A 14,584-nucleotide genomic window follows, 5' to 3' on the forward strand; every position below is an offset into this window, starting at 1 on the left:
TCGCGGGTGGTTTTGGTCCCCATTCACCGCGATAACCGAGGTCCCACTGTATTTACCTTTGGTGCAGACAGCACTGGGCAGAGAGAAATGAGTATGTGCACTGTGTACATAGCTCTGCACACCCTACCGCTCACCCAAATTGCTCTGAGTAGTTGGCTGGTGTTTTTGGGTGTTTAAAGTTTTTTGGGGTGAGTTTTCATTCATAAAAGTGTCTCAACAGTGAACATTAATTGTTCATTGAGCTTCCATTTAAAGGATTCTTTAGCGACGTACAGCCAAAACAGGGTCCGTTAGTGTGACTCCTTGACTGTAAACGGTAGTTAAGACTGTGAACTTAGACTGTGAAACTAGACTTGATTGTGAAACTAGACCGAACCATGCACTCTTTGTTGTTACGCAATGATCGCAACAAGGCTATAGGGCTAGGACCTTAGCTTAGCCTTTTGGCTGAGAGTAAGTGTCCCGGCTCCTAGGCTTTGTAGCGTATAATGAACTGACCGATAACGGATAATGGATAATGAATAACGAAGATAGATCAATAACCCTTAAAAACCCCACATTATGTGCCTATCATTTTATGTTTATTGTGGAGGAATCTGGTCAGATCATCTTTTATGATTTATTAAAACAGTATCATAATGTACTTTTGTAGGCCTTGGAATGGATAAGTGCACTTACATTCAAAATGCGTCTCTACTTACAAAGTGTTCAGGTTACGAAGCTACTCCCAGAATGAATTAAACCCATAAGTAGGGATACCACTGTATTTAATTATATAATAATTAATAATTAAAAAAAATATATATATTTTGCCTATCGAAGGTTCTTTTTGGAACCAGGTCCCCGAAATAAATGAGTTTACTATATACACTTTGTAAATAAACACATATGGCACTTCAAACACTCCTAGGGTGTTTGCAAGTGTTCCCTCCAATTTAAATGCACCACCCTCATGTCCACATTTTCTGGGATTAGGGCGGAATCAGAATGGGTGGCTGTAACCTAATTGCGACACCCTCCAACTCCCAATTGGTTGGTCAGTTCTGCCCTTTTGTCATAATGGGCAGCTTCTAACCCTTTTTATAAGGTTATTTTGCATGTGAGACCCATACACTAGAAAATCACCCACCAAAAGAGTTTTTGCAATACTCCTAACATTTTTGAGATCGTAGAGGGTAGTGTCTCTGGTTGATAATCTCTCTCTCTTCTCTCTGTTAATTTCTAAATTGAAACACTGACATATGTGAAACTCTGAAAAAATATGCATTTGCTAACCTGGTGAAGACCTCTTGAATGCCAGACCCAACACCACCGCCGCTCAAATTACTTCGCCCCCCCCAATATGTTAATAGGAATGGATGTATTGAAGTCTCACACTTCTGCATCTGTCTTTAAACTCCACTGGTGTCCTGACAACTACAGTACATGAGTCTTTTTGGAGAGAAATGTCCACAGAAAAGGGAAAAAGATCTATGAAGACAAATACTAAAGAGATCAACTTTGAGTTGGTTTTCTCTTGTTTTTTTTACCATTTTGTGGGATTTTTTGGGGGCAATAAATGGCAATGCCAAGCTTAGCCTGCATACTGTGAGGATTGTCTGGATTTACACTGGAACTTTGGTCAAGTTGCCAGCCTTAACATCCAATCAACAGCAATGAACACGACCCCACGTCTCAAAGTTCCAAATCCAATTCACATATGCCCACTGTGAGCAACAGATTTTCATTTAGTACATCCCAATTTTATATATATATATATATATATATATATATATATATATATATATATGTATATATATATAGATATATATATAGATATATATACATATATACATGTGGCCCTAGAGCCGCAAGTTGCTGACCCCTGGGCCAGATGCAGTCCTGACATTACATGATACTGCAAGAGGACAACACAATGGAAAAAAAATCTTCCTTTGTGATGTCATTTTTTAATATCTCTGATCGGCTGCCGACCAGTCTAGTGTGTACCCTGCATACTGTCGTCAGCTGGGATGGGCTCCGGCACCTCCATGGCCCTTGTGAGGATAAGCAGCTGAATTTATGTTTTTAATGTTATTTGTTTTCCAACATTCTGTCTGTCCATCTATCTGAATGTCAATCATTCAAAGAAAAAAAAACAGCTCTGAAACTTCAGAAGGCATTATCTTAATTTTTTAATGGAACACTGAGCAAGGGTAAGACACTGTCTGGAATAAACACTCTCTGTTTGTCTGCTGCAACCTGCATCAAGATCCTCTTGAATCAATACACTGGCTTCCCTCTCTATTCTCTACTTGTCTACACTTCTCTATGCTCTCAAAGCCATGTGGGTATTATGTGTGTCGAAAACATGTTATCAACGCAGCAGCCGCACAGAATGTTAGCCTTTTTGGGCAGTGCAGGGATGAATGACCCCAGCCTCCAACTATGCCAGCAATGTTGATTGTGGGAGGGCAATAAGGGACACATATCCGTCTCTTAATCTTGTTCTCTCTAACGCTCTCTTCCTTTTCTTTCTCTCTTTTCTCTCTCTCATACTCTCTATTTCACACAATTTTTCTTCCACACCTAAAACTCAAACCTACACAGGCAAGGCAGCGTTAGTTGTTTAGCAGATTTCATGCAGAAAATAACTTAATGTAATTTACATGATTAAAAGTACATGCAAACTGGTCTGTCAAATGAGTTACAGAAAAATGTAGATGAAAAGAACAGTTCAATACAGTGCAGAAAAATACTAAATACTGCATAATTGCATTTGGGTTAGGTCTTGGTTTCACCGACCTGCCGCCATTAAGGGGTTAAGGCCGTTTTAGGGGGTCGTTTACATGTGATGCCGGCTTATATGCAAATATATCCGGACCGTCAAGTCGTTTTGTTTTTTGTGTTTATTTTGTTTTTTTTTTTTGAAAAAAAGAGAAAATATTCTACTATCTCTGTTTTAAATTCCTTATCCTATTCATTGGATACATTTGGGAAGTGGGAGTAATTTTCTTGATTTGGGTTGCAACTTGTCATTAGGGCAGAATGGTGGGTCCTGAAGTCAGATCACGAGGGGGCGCTAGGGGGGCGGCAGCCCGAAGTCAAAGTCAGAAGTTTAAACGTAGTGCGGTTGTTTTTTTCAAGGTTTTGTAGCGAGTGATGGAGTTTTGGCCAACCACAATTGTTACGTTTCGAGTTTTAAAAGTGCCGACCAATCAGAGGCAAGTTTTAATGATAGCACAAGCCAATAAACGCGATTCAAAGTTTGCAAGCACCACACTATGCCACACCCACCGTGTGAGCTCATTGAGTGTCATGGCGGACTCCGTAAACGTAGTCCCAGAGTCAACAAACGAGAATGAAACGAAGCTTGCACCGAAGAAGGGCAGTACATCACTTGTTTGGACCTATTTTGGTTTTGATGAAGCGGAGGTGGAACAGAAGAAAACGCCCGTTACAGAATTTACTCTCGCGTAGTCGCTAAGTCCAGGGGAAACACAAGTAATTTGTACCAACACCTTAAAAATTATCACTGCATGAAGAAAGGATTACAAGTAGAAGACACAGAAGGTGCATCTTCAAAAGGACTGAGAGGTAAACAAACCTCCATCAAAGAAGCATTTGCGACCTTCACGCTGTATGAAAAAAGTTCCCAAAGGCACAAAAAATAACCAATGTTGTGACTCTAGCTATGTCTACTAGTGTCCAACCCCAAGTTAATAAGTGAAATGTTATAAGAAAAGTATCGAATAGTTGTAGTAGTAGTGTTAATAAGTTAGCAGGAATGGTGGGTTTGATTTGAGGAATACACTGGGAAGCCAAGGGGGCGGCAGTCTGCAAAAGTTTGGGAACCATTGCTCTCAGGTTTTAACCATAGTACTAAAATAGTACTATGGTTACCAGCTCGGTGGCCTTGGAGGTAGGGCGCCCGCCCCGAGACTGGGAGGTCGCTGGTTCAAGCCGCAGCCGAGTCATACCTAAGACTTACAACATTGGTACTCATTGCCTCCCTGCTTGGTGCTCGGCATTAGGGGTTGGAATTGGGGGGTTTGGTCACCTAATGACTCCCAACACATCAGTTGGGTTAAGCGAGGGGCCTGGGAATCCCCTCCTCTGTATCAATCTCCCAGAAAGAGTCCGAAATATGAACGTGTTCCTGACTCTAGCCACCTCCCACTAGGGGGATATGGCTCCGGTATAAGGCATACAGGTAGAGAGTACACACATTGACTCGTTTATGACACAAAAATTAGGAAGCATCCATCTATAAAAAGCTCACCCTATTCTAAGTCATATATGAGGTTATGTGGAGCAAAAGGAAGAGTGCCTGTTTGAGTCATATGTGTGGTCAACAATGTATACAGATGATATATTAGGTATCCACTGAAAGCTATTTTTGCAGCATCTTGGATGTGAAGACCTTTGAGATTAATGTGACATCTTTACTTTCATTGGTGCATGGCATTCTACAACAAGTAAACAATGACAAAGTAACACTACATAAACATATTGGAGATCTTGTTGTGATAACCTGCCAAAACCCCAAAGATTGAAAATACAATTGCCAGGCTTAGATTTTAATTTCAGAGTATGGGGTAGTTCATCAAAAAGTCACAGCTATTGTCACACACATACTATGTTCTGCTTTGGAATAAGACCCAGTGATGATGTTACATAACCTTCTATGTACCGTATTCCCGGCACTATAAAGGGCACCCCCAAAATGAGCCTTTGGCGAAAAACAAATCATATATATAAGGCGCACTGGACAAAAAGGCGCATGAAATTAAAACTAAATTAAGGGCTATGGTTGCCCATAAATAAATGAGTACCATCCTTGTGCATTGATTAATCAGTGGAAATATATCACTTATTACAATTACAAAAAACGGATGCAAAAGGAATCAAACCCAGATAGGAGAGGGGGTTTGAACAATTTTTACTGACACTTTTAACAGCAATTAAACACATTTACAATTTCATTATATCATATTCTAATTATATGAGGTTTGAACAATTTTTATTGATATTTTTAACAGATAGGAGAGGGGAGGGGGGGGCGGGATTTTGTAAGGTTTATTGTTCTATATTCTTTATCAATTATCCATTATCCGTTATCGGTCAAATCATAATACGCTACAAAGCTAAGGGGCCGAGACACTTGCTCTCAGCCAAGAGGCTGAGTCAAGGTCCTAGCCACAGAGCCAAGCAGCGATCAGTGCGAATGCACCGTTCCCGGGGGTACTGCAATACCGGGCCGATGCGTGGAGTGGACAGAGCAAGCTCTTATTCCATCTCCCGATTGCAAAAATCAAATTTAGTACACAAATCCAGAGTCAAGGTTGATTTTTTGGTTTGAACAAATTTATTGACACTAATAACAGAAAACAATCATGACAATCTCAACAGCAATTAAGCCCATTCACAATATTATATTCCAATATGACGTTTTTAACAGCAAACACAATGTGAGGTTTGAACAACCCTTCTCGAAAATCTTATTAGCAATCAAGCATATTCCCAATTTCATTATATAACATCTTTGTTAGTGTCAATACCGTACGATCCTGTCCACTAGACTACAAGGGTTACTCAAGCAACATGAAAAGGCATCCGCTTTTATGTCATCGTCACAATATTTTTAGTTATGCTACCGCATTGTTGATGTTATTGGGCCATGAGAATATTGTCAGACATTATTACGGTCCTAGTACACAAAAGTTGGGGACCCTTAAAAATCAGTATACAGCTGTAGTATCGCCTACTCACAAAGTCTTTATGAAGCGCAGGAGCTTCTGAATTGAATAAAGAGAAAGGTAGCGTGGGAAGTAATTTGGTCATCCCTTAAGATCTACGTTAAATAAACTCATGTCGGCACATATTCAACAACGTTTGTCACTTACAATTCTTAGTTTGGACTAACAAAAAGTGAAACAAGATTAATCACTTTCTGTTTTCTTTTTTCTCTAACATTTGTATCTGGTGGTGTAACTAAAAATAGTGTAATGATGCGACAAGACCTATTGCCTTTTCTTACATCATCTATGTCCTTAGTGGCCTGGTAGATGGGATTCCACGCCCCTAGCGTCACTATGGGGATTCCTTCCCCATTACCACTATTATTTTGAAATTGTGATCAGCAATAAATATTGACTGATCAATAATGTCAGAAATATAATGATATACAAGTATGCATTTCCAATTTTTCTGTATTACAAGGTACACGTTGAATTTGTGGCCAATTTGGGTTTTTGGGAGCACCTTATAGTCCAGAAAATACGGTGTACTGTATATATAATTGAAGCAGAGTGTGAAATGAGCTCATGGATTTAATGAATGTGAGCTATCTTGGGCTCAGCTTTCACACCATACCCTTATATCTTATATGATATCATATTTGGCAATGGTGCATCCGTTTTAAGACATGTCGCAAAGAAATCCACAAAAAGTCCCCCAAAATAAGAACAAGCAAGTCATCTTTTAAAGATGGCTGAACTAAGTTCTCCATTTGTTGTGCATATTTTATTGTTTTAACTATTTAAGTTGGTCTGGGGGCTGAAATTACAGACTTCTACATACAGTATATATGTTCTGCCTCAACCTCAAAGGATTTAGACAGGCAATTCAAATCTTGAGTGTTTCCATCCAGTAAAAGATTAGAAAGACATACCTGTGCATAGTCCCTCTCAAGCTGCCCCTTTTTGAAACTGTAGCTCCTGTAAATAGAAAAAAAAATCAACACACATTTGCAAACATTCAACCATCAATTTTCTCAGCCACTTATCCTCAGAATTGTCATAATCTAGGTAGACACCATTCTAAGATAGTAATTCAAATAATGAAAGGTGGGGTGCATCATGTGAGGGTGTTAAATGTATAATATTCTCACTATTATGTCTTAACAATGCTCAACTGAGTTTAAGGAGCCCTCATGACACCCCAGCCCCCAAACACATATCTGCTTTTATCTTACTTTTAGCAATGTTGTTCAGGGCGGAGCACATTAGGTAGGAATAATAGTGGAGATGGGGGGATGCTTTATGCTCGTCCCCGCATTTTTTTCTTTTTTATTTGTGAGTTTAACATGAAAATGTTGAAAGTATGTAAAAACCTGTTAAAGATACAGTCTAAATGTTAAGCCAAACCCAAAGAAAAATGAAAAAATGGTTTGTTCGAAGACACACTTGACAGAGGCTTCAATGAAGAAATAAGCCAGGAGATAGTGGCCACAAATAAAAAGTTCCCAATATTTTACAGCTTCTTTAAAGACTGTGTGACACAGCCCAAAATATGTAGTTTTCCCCCCTAGCCTGGTAATTTACTATTTAAAACGGTTTGAATGGATGTAATAAAATGTCAAAACCTTTTTAAACATGTTTGCTTTAATTAAAAATAAATGATGCGCCAACTGTTAAAGAACAGTACTGATTTTAAATAGTTTTGTAAACTATGTAAACTTGGCTTTCAAGTATTCAGCAAAAACATATAGTTTGTGAATACCTTAAATGAATGCCACATATAAGTCACTGATACTGTCACGGAATGTGGTGGCGTGGAAGGTGACCGGACCAGAACGGAGGCAGGAGGCATGAAGGGAGAACTCAAATGCGTTGACGATCCATAGGTTTTATTTAATAAAATAAAAGTCGCCCAATACTCCGAGGCAAAACAGAACAATACAGAGTTCCTCCGGCACAAACTCAACAGGACAAGGCATAACAGACTAAAACAGGACAAGGCATAACAGACTAAAACAGGACAAGGCATAACAGACCGGGATTGTGAATAATGTGTATTAATGAACCCGCAACCGCAGAGCCCACCATGCCGCCTTAAATACAGACCCACCATTAGTGGAACTGCTTTCAGCTGTTGCCCAGGGGGCGGGGCAGACTGGTCACCAAGGCGACCGTGACAGAGCCCCCCTCTTAAGGGACAGCTCCCGAGGTCCCAAAAAAGAAAAAATTACAACCTCACGCCCCGGAATGGTTCGACGCTCACGATTGGGGCAACCCCGCTCCCTCCTCCGAACACGCAGGAACGGGGAGAGGCAGGCGCCATCTGCGTCGGGCGGATCGGAATCGGCGCTCGGCAGGGGGGGGGTCCGGCGGGCAAGCTGGACAGGGGATAACAGACAGGCAAAATCAGGGCAGAATCAGAACAGGTAAACAGGACAGGCCTCTACAGAAGAGTCGCACTCAGGTCAGGCCGATGCAGAAGAGTCGCACTCAGGTCAGGCCGATGCAGAAGAGTCGCACTCAGGTCAGGCCGATGCAGAAGAGTCGCACTCAGGGGGTTCAGATGCAGAAGAGTCGCACTCAGGGGGTTCAGATGCAGAAGAGTCGGACTCAGGGGGGATCAGGTTCAGAAGAGTCGGACTCAGGGGGGATCAGGTTCAGAAGAGTCGGACTCGGGGGGAATCAGGTTCAGAACAGACAAGACAGGACAGGAAAGGCTGAACAAAATCAGTACAGGGAGACTCAAGGCAGGCATGGGAGTCGAACAGGCAGGCATGGGAGTCGAACAGGCAGACATGGGAGTCGAACAGGCAGGCATGGGAGTCGAACAGGCAGGCATGGGAGTCGAACAGGCAGGCATGGGAGTCGAACAGGCAGGCATGGGAGTCGAACAGGCAGGCATGGGAGTCGAACAGGCAGGCATGGGAGTCGAACAGGCAGGCATGGGAGTCGAACAGGCAGGCATGGGAGTCGAACAGGCAGGCATGGGAGTCGAACAGGCAGGCATGGGAGTCGAACAGGCAGGCATGGGAGTCGAACAGGCAGGCTTGGGAGTCGAACAGGCAGGCTTGGGAGTCGAACAGGCAGGCTTGGGAGTCGGAGTCGGCCCGACGGGCAGCGGAGTCGGAGTCGGCCCGACGGGCAGCGGAGTCGGAGTCGGCCCGACGGGCAGCGGAGTCGGACTTGCACGCAGGGGAGAGGGAATAGCAGGCAATCGGCACGGGAGTCGGGCAGGCAGACGTCAATTCTTCCTGGGACCCCATTCGAGGCACAGCAAGGGCCACGACGGGCGGGGCCGTGGTTCGAACGGGCAGGGAAGGCCAACTCAGTAGGCGCCTGCCAAACTGCGCACTCCAGCTCTCCCAAAGTCGCGCTGGGATCGTTCGCTGAGTTCTATTTGTTGGCGGGTTCATTCTGTCACGAGACGTGGTGGCGTGGAAGGTGACCGGACCAGAACGGAGGCAGGAGGCATGAAGGGAGAACTCAAATGCGTTGACGATCCATAGGTTTTATTTAATAAAATAAAAGTCGCCCAATACTCCGAGGCAAAACAGAACAATACAGAGTTCCTCCGGCACAAACTCAACAGGACAAGGCATAACAGACTAAAACAGGACAAGGCATAACAGACTAAAACAGGACAAGGCATAACAGACCGGGATTGTGAATAATGAGTATTAATGAACCCGCAACCGCAGAGCCCACCATGCCGCCTTAAATACAGACCCACCATTAGTGGAACTGCTTTCAGCTGTTGCCCAGGGGGCGGGGCAGACTGGTCACCAAGGCGACCGTGACAGATACACATGCCTTGTGAACCACCTGCCCATCATAATGCCACTTTTTCAAAATTTCAACTAAAATTTGCATAAAAGATATTTTATGCAAAACAGCTTTTGATATAGAACACAAGTTTCTACTTAGGTTAAGTAATTTTGAAAATGTTAATTATCAAATCAAAGAATTACTCAATTTAGACGTAGTATTAAATTTTGCAAGGCTTTCTTGTCATGCTCCCTGTATTCCAGTATTGCAATCCAATGTTTTTTTTGCTGCTTATCCAGAGACAGTGAAATGCTAATGAGTTGGTAAAAACAAGGGTATTTTATTTCCACATTGTAAACTGAATGTTGTTTTACATCACTTTGGGTGTCAAATTATTTCCTCAAAAGTGCTTCACAAATACATGTTGATTTGATTTGAATAACATTGGAATAACCAATAATATGAATTGTTTGCCGTCCCATTTGTATTACACATTCAATTTATCAATATTTTTATTTTGCTAGTTAAATGTAATGCCGGATTTGTTTCAGTCAAACGAACATTTCAGTGTCTATTGGTTTGTGGTGCGGCACGGTGAATGACTGGATAGCATGTCTATTTCACAGTTTGAAGGTCTGGGTTCAATTCCAACTACAGGCCTCCCTTTGCGAGGTTTGCATGTTTTCCGGGAACTCCGGCTTCCTCCTATATTCAAAAAACCTGCATGGAAAGTTGATTGGTGACACTAAATAGTCCCAACTAATGAATGCTTGTGTTAATGGTTGGCCCTTCGATGCTGTAAACCAGTCCAAGGGTCAATACGACATCATTAAATGTCCCCTACCTATTGTCCAATGGCAACTCATATTCCGGCACCCCGCTGCCCTAGTGTTGACAACCAGTTCGGAAAACGATTAAATGAATGAATTAGTTTGCGTATATGTGCGTATGTGTACCAAGATAGATATAAGAGTATAACGGATTAAGTTGGATTGGGGACACCAAGTTTACTTACTGCCTGTGCTCATAGTCTTGCTCATGCTCTCCTTCCTCTTATCCTTCGCCCTAACCAACTACAGCATGACCCAGTGCCTTCCACAAATCTAATGAGCCTTTTATTTTCTAGCTATGTCTGTATTGATCTGTATGTCCTTCCTTTTTGTCCCTTTTACGAGACCTTTACGAAGGAGTTTTTGCATATGTATGTCTGTGCTCTGTGAATCCATGCCGATTAAATACAGCCTGTGGATTAATTAGGGTAAATAACCTCTGAGCAGCTTTTGGGATTTAAGAGTTAAAATCCAGCGTAGACTTCGCAGCATGATTATGTTTGATTATGTTTCACTGGTGTGATGTTTAAAGGTTGTTCAACAGCTATTGCAGGTATGCCTTCGGACGTAACTCATAAATTGACACTACTTGGCTGTTTGCAGACGACACTTAAGTGATATTACACACATTTGAGTCACTACTGTTATTTAATTTACAATCTGAGATTTCCAACCAGTATGCTTTCTAAAAAGTAAATAGTATCAAAACAAAAAACCTTTTGTAGTTGAAAATGTGTTATTGTTGGTATAATTCCAATGTAATACCTAAAATATCCATTATTTTTAATAGCTTGGTTAATGAGCATGTCAAACAGTTCTACCAAAAAAATAAGAGACTCTAAAAACTGATTATATAGAAATTGCCTTATTCATATATTCCCAGAATAAACAGTAATGGCAGAAATAATGACAACTCGGAAAGAAAAAGCATTGGAATGACTTGTTTGTTAAGGCAAAAACTTTATGATTGGTGGGGTAATCAGTGTCCTAATTTTTTGGAACTGGGATAAAATTGTTATGATACCCACTTGGCCCAAAACTTCTGTACTTGGGTATAATGTTAAAATCCAATTTTGACTGGCTCAAAATAATCTGCAAACCGTGTACAAATCTTATCAGAGGCTTGGAGCTAAACTTGTGGACATTTTTTCATTTGTGGCAACATGAAGAGGAAAACTCTACATCCGCAACAACAGCTAAAAAAAACAGAAACACCACTTTTAAGATCACTACTAAAACGCCTAAATGTCTACTGGAAAAATCAAATAAATGCATTTAACTTTACATAAATTCAATTCAATCTTATCCTGTAATAAAAAAACTAAACTAATAAACATCCATTCTCTGATTGAACACATTGTGCACCTCCTGAAACACTTTACACGCTGGATATTTGGGATATGTCATCTATGATAAGCAAAGGAAATACCGTATTTTCCGCACTATAAGGCGCACCGGGTTATAGGGCGCACCCCGAAAAAATAGTTTTTGGTCCTATTTTTGACATACATAAGACGCACCGGGTTATAAGGCGCTACAATGGGAACGTCGACAAAACAGTCAGATAGTTCAGTCAAACTTATTACCCCCTTAACATTCCCAAAGCTTGCAAAGACGCAAATACGTGTCAAGAACACGTGCGGATGCGGTGTCCGTAAGATGTCACTCAAATGCATTGTTCCATCATTCGGAAGGTTAAAGTCTTGGGATTCAAGAAATGCCAACCATTCTTTAGTTTCTATTTTCTTTTTCGCTCGCAACTTTATTGTATATATGACAATAAACACTTGGAATTGAGTTTAATTTAAAAATAGACACTCCATTCCATCCGTTATCTGCACCGCTTATCACAGAAACATCGAGTTCAGTCTGAAACAAGATACAGGGATAATATATATAGCCAGAGTAGCTCACCGAAGTCGTTGTGTTCATAATAATGTGCAGCCGTGGTCCTTTTATATCCGTGAGTTTAGTAAATCCAGGAGAATAAAATATTTACAAATACAAAATAGTAAAAAAATCCTTCCTGTATGCCGTCAGCCACGTGCTATACGCATTCATCTTTTTCGGCCAATTGCAGGCTTTGTTTTGCCGTTTAAGCCAATGCCAGCCTGTAAATGATAAAAAGGATCCGCCCCTTGACCTCCGAATAACTTTAGCCAATAGTGATAGATTCAACTGATGATTGACACGTCTTTTTTGGTCAGATGTGTACAAAGAGGACCACAAGGCTTGGAAACAAAGTCCGTCAGTGGTTACAATCTAACGTTGCCATTATGGTACTGCTGAAGAAGACAGACTCTAAAAACTAGCCTTAAAGTTTGAAGACGAGAATACCATCAAAAATCTGCTTGAGGTGTTACTCTGATAAACACTCAACCGTATTGATTCCGTAGGGGATAAAGTACTTTGATGTGTGCTCTACAGTTCGGCCAAAAGTATATCTTATTGTATAACAGATCTGTCTTGACAGCCAGCACTTAAACATGGTATGGCTTTGCTCAAACAAATTACAAGTTACTTTTTGGGTGAAATACTTCTTATTCGGCAATTGTACATAAGAAAGAAATCAGTTTGTTTCATTTAGCCTATATATCAATTGGACACCAACCCATGTGTGCCCAAAGCAAAGTAGTGCAGTTTCATTTTCACATACATAATGTAAGATTGTAAATTCAATTGTGCATGCTATGTAACTTGCCTGAATTTGTGAGACCACTAACCCATAAAAACACTTAAAAATATATTTTTGGGGAGGATGTGGATGATGAGGGTTTATTGAATGTCCTTTAACTGTTGAGCAGTGACGATGGCATAATTTTATTACTTTATTATTTATAATTGTTATTTCAAATGTATTCAATTTTTCAAGTTCTCTAGTCTTTATTTTCAGTGTATATAATTTTTTAGCAAACGATCAAGTCAGCAGTGCTGGCCACGTTACTCTGAAAAAGTAATTATAGTTAGTTTTTGGAAGAAGTAGTGAGCAACTGAGTTAGTAGCTAATATATATATATATATATATATATAAATAGATGGATAGATAGATAGATCTACAACCTCAGTGGAAATGTTTAAAACACACTTCTATTAGATAGCATGTGAATAACCAATATTTTATGTTGCCAATATCTGTGTTCTGTGCAGCCCCTTGAGACTCTTTGTGATTAAGGGCTATACAAATAAACATGACTTGACTTGGTGCTGTAAAGATACATTCTGGAATCACTTCACATAAGGATGCTTTTCCTAGACTTCAAGTGGTGAAGAAACTCAACTTGGAAACTCCTCCTGCATCTGCCGCTGGATAAGACTTCCTTTGAAACCGCCCACTGTTTGTGATAGTCAGCCACCACATCTCTCCAATCCTAACACGGTTTTCCCCAAGGATGTGTGCTGAGCCCAATGACTTTCACCCTCTACCCCTTTGTCTGTTTACTAACCCACTTTACAAAAACATTTGTTAAAGGTAATCCTCAATTCTTAAACATGCAAAATGTGAGAAAATAGTAAATGGTTTGAAAATAAATCTCTGTATATGTCATCGGTATATTACGTATGCATTTTCTTACTACTTTTTCAGGTTTGCTAGTCAGCCACAAGAGGGCATTCCAAATCAAGGGTCAGGAACCTTTGATTCTCGAGTCAGGAGTGGTTCTTTTGGTGATTAGATTTGGCATGGGGATAAAACGAAATATTTGCTAGTATAACCCTCTTTAGGCCGGGACTGTAGGTTCTTCTATGCCCCCATGCAGGTCTGAGAACAAGGGATGACAATTGTGGCTTGTGCAGCTATAAGACTCATTGTGATAAAGGGCTATACAAATAAATGTGACTAAATACAACCCATACCCCCAAAAAGGTGAAAAAAAATAGTTTTTTCTAAGTATGTCTAAGATATTAACGTACTTGATGAATGAGCTGACTGAGGCTGTCATCATGACGATACTGCCTCAAGTGTAACTTCATATCATTAATGAATTACAAGTGTGTTTCATTGCTTTGAGAAAATTAAAGAAATGCAATGAAGAAATCCAATTTTTGATATCATTTTTATTTTGAGGATTGGAGAAAATAAAATGTAACGGACATTACGAACTGAAAATGACAAGACGAAATTGTCAGAGTAAATGTGATAAAAATGAAACCGAATAACAGGCGGTGGGGGACACCAGGGACTTAGCATGAATGAAAAAAAAAAGGCATTTCGGAGAACAGGAAGACGGCAGCAGGAAATTCCTTCGTCATTTTCCTGACCCCTTTGTCCTT

The 14,584-nt window shown here is 40.6% G+C and overlaps 1 protein-coding gene and 1 pseudogene across 2 annotated transcripts in view; both read right to left on the minus strand.

Annotated features, from left to right (window-relative positions):
- The window catches only part of fchsd2 (FCH and double SH3 domains 2), a 70,098-nt gene that overhangs the window by 41,580 nt on the left and 13,934 nt on the right, over window positions 1-14,584 (minus strand). For both annotated transcript variants that reach the window (XM_088345478.1, XM_088345477.1), the window contains exon 3: window positions 6,653-6,698. In XM_088345478.1, coding sequence (XP_088201604.1) covers window positions 6,653-6,698 — 46 coding nt within the window. The remainder of the gene's footprint in view (window positions 1-6,652; window positions 6,699-14,584) is intronic.
- LOC148357655 (U2 spliceosomal RNA) lies at window positions 5,202-5,374 on the minus strand (annotated as a pseudogene).

The sequence above is a fragment of the Urocampus carinirostris genome, chromosome 10 (assembly GCF_059441175.1).
Source record: "Urocampus carinirostris isolate Australia breed hairy pipefish chromosome 10, RoL_Ucar_1.0, whole genome shotgun sequence".
Lineage (NCBI taxonomy): Eukaryota > Metazoa > Chordata > Actinopteri > Syngnathiformes > Syngnathidae > Urocampus > Urocampus carinirostris.